This window comes from Anomaloglossus baeobatrachus, chromosome 5 (genome assembly GCF_048569485.1).
Source record: "Anomaloglossus baeobatrachus isolate aAnoBae1 chromosome 5, aAnoBae1.hap1, whole genome shotgun sequence".
In the NCBI taxonomy this organism is placed as follows: Eukaryota; Metazoa; Chordata; class Amphibia; order Anura; family Aromobatidae; genus Anomaloglossus; species Anomaloglossus baeobatrachus.
Window position 1 is genome coordinate 31051552 of NC_134357.1, and position 9524 is coordinate 31061075.

At 44.6% G+C, this 9524-nt stretch overlaps 1 protein-coding gene across 1 annotated transcript in view; it reads right to left on the bottom strand.

Moving 5' to 3' along the window:
- Positions 1-4478: 4478 nt before the first annotated feature.
- Positions 4479-9524, bottom strand: part of LOC142310738 (prominin-1-A-like) — a 135031-nt gene continuing 129985 nt past the window's right edge. The window contains exons 21-25 of the mRNA XM_075348370.1: positions 9182-9250; positions 8923-9012; positions 8705-8817; positions 7298-7321; positions 4479-4984 (exon numbers count right to left, since the gene is read on the bottom strand). Of these exons, the coding sequence (XP_075204485.1) occupies positions 4933-4984; positions 7298-7321; positions 8705-8817; positions 8923-9012; positions 9182-9250 (348 nt within the window). The 3' untranslated portion in view covers positions 4479-4932. The remainder of the gene's footprint in view (positions 4985-7297; positions 7322-8704; positions 8818-8922; positions 9013-9181; positions 9251-9524) is intronic.

Sequence of the window (9524 nt, forward strand, 5' to 3'; positions counted from 1 at the left end):
GGCTAGAAGCAGCACCACCTCTTGTCCATGGGATGAGATTAATATTTCCCCCTTGAAAGAAAAGTGCAAAGATAGTAAGAGGAGTGGGGGGGGGGGGGGGGAGAGGATCTATCCGTACAAAATGACTGATCAAACCGAGCACAGGTGCTCGGGGCACCATGGAGCAGCCACACAGCTGAGTTCCCCTTCCCACTTGCTCACTCCCATCCATGCTCTTCCATAACGGACGGCTCAGGCTTTACGGGAGCCAACGAAGCATGGCAGAACCAAGCGCCTGCAGTTGGTGTATCTTGTGCAGTCATTTTATGCCGCCAGACTCCCTTTCAATGAATTATAAAAGCACAATTTTTTTTTTACAAAATAGGTTTAAAAATAAACCTGCTGCAGTCACCAAACTAATCTGCAAAAATTATTCTTATGAAGTACTTAGACCTTAACACCAGTCACAATGGCTGCACCCGCATCTGGAACCTGTGGCACGCCGGCGGCTTCCCATATACAGGGCACGCCGGCTGTGAAAGAGGTGGAGAATTTTGGCTGATCATGTCCCCTGCGCTGACCTTGGATTACAGAAGGAGGAAATACAGTGTCTGGATATTCCTGCATAAAGAATCCGGGAAGCACCTGGCACCAAAACCCTGCAAAGCCAGTCTGAAGAGTTTGCTCTGGATTCAAGGACAGAATTTAGGTGACTATTTCCTTCCCCTCACCCAATCTAGGATAATTGTACAAGGATCAAAACTGGTCGTTTACATGATATACGCGTCCAAAAAAGTCTCGTGAGCAGTGGTAGTCTCTTCAGTTGTCAATCATAATTGCAGGGCACTTCTGAAGATGTGGAAAATTACAAAAAACAAGGTTAGTGATGCCTCAAAGTGACAACTAGTGATGAGCGGGCACTACCATGCTCGGGTGCTCGATACTCAAAGAACAGCTGGATGCCCAGATGTGTGTGACTTGCACACCCTCATATAATGGAAGTCAATAGAAAACTCCAGCATTTTTCCAAAACTCTTTCAGAAAATGATGCTAAAGTCCCTCCCAAGCATGGTAGTGCCCACTCATCACTAGTTACGAGCACCCGAGCATGGTAGTGCCCGCTCATCACTAGTTACAAGTACTGAGCACCTGAGCATGGTAGTGCCTGCTCATCACTAGTTACAAGTACAGAGCACCTGAGCATGGTAGTGCCCGCTCATCACTAGTTACGAGTACTGAGTACCTGAGCATGGTAGTGCCTGCTCATCACTAGTTACGAGTACAGAGCACCTGAGCATGGTAGTGCCCGCTCATCACTAGTTACGAGTACTGAGCACCTGAGCATGGTAGTGCTCGCTCATCACTAGTTACAAGTACAGAGCACCTGAGCATGGCAGTGCCTGCTCATCACTAGTTACGAATACTGAGCACCCAAGCATGGTAGTGCCCGCTCATCACTAGTTACCAGTACAGAGCACCCGAGCATGGTAGTGCCCGCTCATCACTAGTTACCAGTACAGAGCACCCAAGCATGGTAGTGCCCGCTCATCACTTGTTAAGAGTACCAAGCATGGTAGTGCCCAGTCATCACTAGTGACCACCCTCCTGTAATAGCAGTTATCTGCATGCCCATTAGACAGAGCGCTATTCTTCCTATAAGGCTGGAGTCACACTTGCGAGAGACTTGCGCGAGTCTCACATTGCATCACCCGGCACGGCCACACACTCTCCTGACAGGAGCAGGTCGGCTGCATGTATTTTTATGCAGCTGAGATTCTCCTGTCAGGAGAGTGTGTGGCCGTGCCGGGTGATGTGATGCCAGACTTGCACGAGTCTCTCACGAGTGTGACTCTGGCCTAATATACATGAACTTTTGCCTCAGTTGAGTGTATGTCTTCTGAGAGGGGAGTAAGGCACTACCAGATGCCCCCAAGCCCTCGCTTATCTCTTTTTAGTCTGAAATTACACTTGGACACTTCCTCCTCCATCATCTATACAGTATGTCATAATCACAGATTTTGCCGTGTGATGGCTGCATCTTGTCTTCCTCCATCGTCATGGATGAAGTTGCAACTGTCAATCAAGGACCTGTAGCTGCCATCCTGATGGAGACACCTGATTTTGGTGCATTATCTATGGTGTCACGCTCTTCTTTCTGTGTTTTACATACGTTTTAACCAATTTTTTTTCCACTAATGGAACATACACAGTCCATGAGCTATTTTATGTAGGTTATATATTATTATTATTATTATTATTATTATTATTATTATTATTATTATTAAAAAACTTGAAGCTCTCCCAACCAATATAATTGTAAACAATGGCAATCTCTGGCTGCCATCATCCATGTGTCCTCAGGTGTTGTTTTAGTCTCACAAAGTCATTGATTTAAAATTGAAAAAAAAACATAAAATTCTGACAGGTTTTTTTTTGTGGACACAAAAAAAAATATGGACCTGTACACATTATAGTCCATGAGACAGCTCTCCATTTTTCACTGGTTGCTAGGAGAAGCTTGAGCACCCCCATGTTTTTTATTTAATTTATTTTTTTAATTGTATGCAAATAAATGTTGAAACACTGATGGACTGATTTCTGAATGAACCATGGAGAGGAGAATTTAACATCCATTATTTGCCCATTTTCTGCCATTTATATAAATAACAGCATTTGCGTATATTGTGCAATAATTTTGGATTATGGAGCAGGTGACAATCCACACTGTCAATTTTCTTATATTTTATGCAAGAAGTTATCAGAAATCAGCCCCTGGTCTACACCAGAGAGCAGCTTCTGTCCTTCTCCGGCTCGCTCTTGCGGTCGCTCTTGCGTCGTTGTTCAGTTCATTCTTGGGCTCGCTCTTGCGTGTTCCTTGTATCGTCCAGTTCGTTCTTGGGCTCGCTTTTGCGTCATTGTTCTTGTGTTCTTCTCCGTCTCGTTCTTGTGTCATTGTTCAGTTTGTTCTTGGGCTCGCTCTTGCGTGTTCCTTGTATCGTCCAGTTTGTTCTTGGGCTCGCTCTTGCGTGTTCCTTGTATCATCCAGTTTGTTCTTGGGCTCGCTCTTGCGTGTTCCTTGTATCATCCAGTTTGTTCTTGGGCTCGCTCTTGCGTGTTCCTTGTATCGTCCAGTTTGTTCTTGGGCTCGCTCTTGCGTGTTCCTTGTATCGTCCAGTTTGTTCTTGGTCTTGCTCTTGCGTCGTTGTCCAGTTCATTCTTGCGTTCTTCTCAGTCTCGCTCTTGCGTCGTTCAGTTTGTGCTTGGGCTCGCTCTTGTGTCCTTTTCCAGGTCACTCTTACGTGTTCCTTGTATCGTCCAGTTTGTTCTTGGGCTCGCTCTTGCGTTGTTATCCAGTTCATTCTTGCGCTCTTCTCAGTCTCGCTCTTGCGTTGTTCAGTTCGTGCTTGGTCTCGCTCTTGCGTCGTTGTCCAGTTCATTCTTGCGTTCTTCTCAGTCTCTCTCTTGCGTAGTTCTTGTGTCGTTCAGTTAGTTTTTGGGCTTGCTCTTGTGTCCTTCTCCGGCTCACTTTTGCTTGTTCCTTGTATCATCCAGTTTGTTCTTGGGCTCGCTCTTGTGTCCTTTTCCAGGTCACTCTTGCGTGTTCCTTGTATCGTCCAGTTTGTTCTTGGGCTCGCTCTTGCGTTGTTATCCAGTTCGTTCTTGCGTTCTTCTCAGTCTCGCTCTTGCGTCGTTCAGTTCGTGCTTGGTCTCGCTCTTGCGTCGTTGTCCAGTTCGTTCTTGCGTTCTTCTCAGTCGCTCTCTTGCGTCGTTCAATTCGTTCTTGCGTCCTTCTGGGGCTTGTTACTGAGTCTTGCTTGCGTCGTTGTCATTCTGTGTCTTCGTATTCAGCCGCCAGTTCTAATTTGTAGTTTTGATAGTTTTTACTAATCAATTTGGTCCTCCAGGATGAGGATCACATGAGACCTCACGGACAGGGAAGGGTCTGCATTATATAATCAGCTAGTCATTACTAGAAGACAATAAGACTCTGATAGTAACGTGCCCGCCGGCATCCTCCTCTATTGGTTGCATTCCTTACCATTAACGCTCGGGAAGAATCTGAAAATTGGAGAGGGAGAAACAAGAGGAACTCCAAAAATCGGTAACGAGGGAAAAGTTGTACTAAACGTCACGAGGCCTAGGGGTAAGTTCACACGCAGCAGAAATGTGTGGAATGATGGGATGTTCCGGCACAAGCCAGTAACAGGCAGGAAACTCCACGTACTCGAAGATTGAGGTTTTGGGAGGCTCCAGCAAGCACCGCGGGCACCGGCTCACACATCTGGGAGCAACCCAGGATTCCCAGGAGCGCTGCCATGTGGCTCATGGGTGTGCTGGTTCTGCCAGGATAGACTGGCACCTTGACACAGTGGCTTTACCTGGATGTAACGGTAAATTGTTGCCCCTTTTTTTAATTATTTTGTAACCAAATATAAGGCGCAGTTACTAATACATTATACATGGATTATGGATGTGGTAAAATAATCACACGATGCTGCTTGGATGCAAAAGATGCACTTTATGGAGAACACTTTTGCAAATAACTTAAATCATGTTATTAAAATTGAAAAATAAGACCAAAAATAGAGAAGAAAATACTTTACATCTTGTATAAAAAACAAAAATTCACAGATCGGTGCGGCCAGGAGCCCCGTCAGCGGAGTTTACAGTCATTGGCGGCTCGAGCAGCACCGTACATCTATACAAGAGAACCCTCCACCGCACACAGCAATCAGGACCTTAAAAAAAGATTTTATTTTTCTCGTCTGTGGGTTTTTCTCACCCACCACGTAATTCTTCAGTCAAAGAAATGGGATCGGAAAATCAATACAGAATTCATCAATAAATACGGAAAATCTCGGAGAAGGAAAGGACAAGGAGTCTCTGGGAGGGCGGAGGATGAGTGCACAGTGCAGTGTAGTGTATGGTTCATCAATGATTGGAGCGAACGCATCAGGATTTTGCAGTCGCACGAGGGATTAGGAACTGTTGGGATGTGGATGCCCTGCAAAAGAAACACACATGTAATTATGGCAAGTTTCTCACCAAGAAATCATTTTTGCAGTTGGGATTCATTAAAAAGTTTAGCAGCATTTGCCTTTTATAGCCTCCGTGTAGCACTGCCTGCAGAATGAGTCAACTGAGAATCAGTCAGTGAGCTCCTTCTAAAGGCCGTTTATTACTTATTTGGTGTTCTGAGCTCCCATCAGCTGATTTATGACTACAGAATGCATCAAGGTTGAATGAGGAAAAAAGCGTGTAAAAGCAAGATAGACAAACTCATTTTCTAAGCGTCATTAGCGGAGCCCCACTGTTTGTGCTTTGGGATCAATGATCACCCGGCTCACGTTCAATTTGCTTTAAGAAAAGATAAAAAAAAATTTGCGTGTCCCCTTTTCTGTAGGTTACATGGACAAAATGCTGAAAAAAACCTCAAGATGAGTCCAGAGATCAGGTCTCGGGATATAATAAGTAATCACGCCCCGCCTGGCTACATATAATCCAATAACACAGAACAACGGGGGCATTCAGACTGCAGGGCGGAGGCTGGGACGGCGGAATATCGGGGGAATTTCCCATTTTGCTTCTGTCCATTTGCATTGTGACTCATCCTGCCCCCTTGTGGTCAGATGGAGTGTCCGCAGGAGGAAATGTGCACATACCGTATGCAGATCACATTCTACAATGTTAGGGATTATTCACAGGCAGTTTTTCGTGTATATTTCACGGTTGGATCATCTGCTCATTATAGTCTATGGGGCTGCTCACAGGTCTGCGTTTTTTGGGCAACTGAGTGGTCTGCACCAAATCATGGCGATGTGTCCGATTATGACACAAGTCGTAAATCTAACTCCACAAAGCAAGGGTTTGGGGTTTATTGCATTCAAGAAAAACTAATGAAACTAATGATAAAAGTTGACACTGCTTTTTTCTTTGCATGAGCTTTTTTGATCGAATTGGGTTTTTTTTTCCCCTTTGTATGAATCTCAGCAATTTAATTATTTTATTAAACTAATTATATATATATATATATTAGTGCATTAATTATTTTTTTTACACACACACACACACACACACACATATATATATATATATATATGTGTGTGTGTGTAAAAAAAATAATTAATGCACTAATATATATATAATTTTTTTTTTACAAATACATACATATATATATATATATATATATATATATATATATATATATATATATATATATATATACACACACACATACACATTTTTTTATATGTGTATATATATATATAAAAAAAAGTGTGTGTGTGTATATATATATATATATATATATATATATATATATATATAAGAATTTAATGCACTATATTTTTATTGTTATTTATTTAATTTTATTTTTTAATAAATATAATAAAAAACAAGTAATTCAATGTCTGCAATTTATTATTTAAAAAAACAAAAACAAATACACCTGACTTGGAAATATACATAAGAAAACAAGGAGAAGAAAAAAAAAACGTACTCTGTGGATGAAATATCAGAAATCTCATTGGATTTTGCTTTTACTATAAAACAATTATTTTTCTGCTCCGACTTAACAAAAAAAAAAAAAAAAAAAAAAAGGGGGAGGAAAACATAAATAAACCACAACAAACGTTTAGGGTTAAAAAGTGGACAATCCCTGACTTTTAGAGGCCCCTCTCAAAAATTACCCTGCGGTTTCAGAGAAAACCTATTCCGGCCCGATCCCCCAGACTGACCTGCATTGTGGGGTGTGATAATATAAGACAGTGTCAGGACACGCCCCTATTGCACTTTCAGGCTAATTTGCATGTTTAATATCTCAGTGGACTACTACAAATTTGTCAATTTGCTTGAATGTGGGATTGGAGTTTATTTAAGGTGAATTGAATGTTTTCCAGATATGAAAAACACCTTTGAATGTTTGGATAATTCAGATACCAACATGAAAATTCTCAAAAATTTCCATCTCCATCGAGTCGCCAGCGATCAATGGTAAAAAGTCCCTTCCCCAGAGATGTCCAGGGCAGGGAAGATAAACCATGTCTGCAGACTGCCCTCTAGTGGTGAGATGGCAAATTGCATCATCCACAAGCAAACCGCCAGAGAATAGTCCTCAACTCCCTCCGTGATCTGCAGCGTCGCATCATCTGTTGTGTATCGTTGTAATTGTGTGGATCATCATACATGAGACTCGATAAGGGTGGTGAGGGGGGGAGGGGGGGTCACCAAATATTTACATGTTGAAATCGCCCTGTCAACATGAGCAAGCCCACCCCGAAATTATAGAAATGGTTTAGAAAATGCACGTGACACTTACATCTCCATGTGATTATTGGAGTTTCTGTGAAAACAAAGACAAATATTACCATAAAAAATAAATAATAATAAACATAAAAATTACCATTATACAGTAATATAAAGCCACCAGCCTTCGTCCTGCTCCCTATAAATATGTTTGAGCATCTCTGCATGTTATTTCAGTAAAGGGGCAGATAAAGGATTACCTTGCACCTCGGGAACTCATATCACCAAAAAAATAAAGGGTTAATAGACACATTATACTATGTACCCAATTCTAATTACCGTATTTTTCCGCTTTATAAGACGCACCGGATTATAAAGACGCACCCCAAATTTAGACATAAAAAAAAGGTAAAAAAAAGAAAAATGGGGTCAGTCTTATACTCCGGTGTTCTCTTACCGGAGGGGGGCAGCAGTGGTGGTGAAGCGGGGGTCACAGGAGGCAGAGGTTGTGCTGGCAGGCGCGGCGGGGTCAGTGGCAGCGGGGTCCGTGGTGGCAGGTGCGGTGGCATCTGTGGTGGTGGCAGCAGCGGCGGCGGGTGAGTCGTGCAGCAGGCCGGTGCAGTGAGTGTCCCAGTGTCCGCGGTCCCGGTTCAAATGATGGCGCCTGGAGCAGCGCATGCGCAGATAGAGCGCTCATCCAAGGGCTCTATCTGCGCACGCGCTGACTCCCGGAGTGGCACGTACGCAGATGGAGCTCTCATCCAAGAGCTCCATCTGCGCACGCATCCGCTCCCGGCGCCATCATTTGAAACTGGGACCGGGGACAAACTGTGTAACCTGCTGCACAGCCGCCAGCACAGAATGGCAGCCAGCAGGCTGCCCGCCCACCCTGCGTGCAAGCGGCCGAGTACCTGTGCTTGCGTGCGTGCGGGTGGCAGCCGGGTGCCTGTGTACAGGCACCCGGCTGCCGCCGGCACAGGCACCCGAATGCTGCCCGCACAGGCACCAGACTGCCGCTCATACAGGCACCAGACTGCCGCCCGCACGCAACCACAAGCACCCGACTGCCATCCGCACGCAAGCACAGGTACCCGGCAGCTTGCACACAGGCACCCGGCCGCCCGATCGCCGCACAGACAGGACCCCCAGGTAAAGCTATATTCGGATTTTAAGACGCACCCCCCATTTTCCGCCCAAATTTTCCGAAAAATACGGTAATAGGAAGGGTGCACTGTACCCGGGAAGCGGCCGTCCATGCAGAAGTAAGACACACTTAATCCCCCTTTTCGTATTGCTAAAATACAGATAATGTGAAGATAAAGCTGAATTGAGACCCAGGAGGTGTCGTAGGAGGGCGAAACTCTGCCCCCTGAAATTTTTCCGGAGCTTCTGCTGCTGCGCCATCTGGTGTATTTGTGATATAGATGTAAAGGGCGCAGACGCTTTTGGAATCACGTGTCTACAGGAGGAGATTCCTTACTCGTAGACATCTGATGTTTTCATCCTCCGGTAATGTTTCGCCAGTTTCACCGCCGTGATGATGCTGGGAATGAAGAACAGGGTGCACCAGCCCAGGCTGAACCAGAAAGCATTCTAGGAAGAGACAGAGAAACAATCAGTGAGCGCTGGAAAAAGAAGAAACAAAACCAGTGATAGAGCCCACAAGAAGCTGAGGCGGTGTAATCTCAGGATCCTTACCAACGAGTCCAGCAGATACTGGCACGCCACCACCTGCGCAGAATTCAGAGCGCCGGCCAGGGGTCTGCACCGGGCCAAATTCTGAGTCAGCTACAAAAGCAGATCACAAGACAAAATAGTGATGGGATCAGCCGCCAGAATTATATAAGGAAAATAAAGAAATGTCTCCAATTTATTTATTATTATTTTTTTTAATTCAAATTTTTGCAACATTGTAAAAAGTTCAATGCAACGGAAATTATAAATGACCGGCGCTCACCATGGTCTTTGCCCAATTAATGTAAGACTCAAAGTATCCGATAATGGCGGTCAGAAATTTTCTGGTCTCCTGCATTTAGAAAAGGAAGAAAAAACAAGTATACACTCTGCACAGTACAAAGAAAATAGTCTACAGCATCAGGTGCACACGGAGCCCCCACAGATCTCTGCACCCACCCCCCATGACACCCATCCCAGAGCAGCCAAGCAGCCGACCCCCTCCTGCACATAGGGCCGGTGCCAGCTGTGTTCCACTGCCAGCACCTCTCTCACACTCCTGCTCCGGTCTCTGCTGTTAAAATATTGCCATCCCGGTACTGTGGGCAGGTCGCCACAGTCACAGT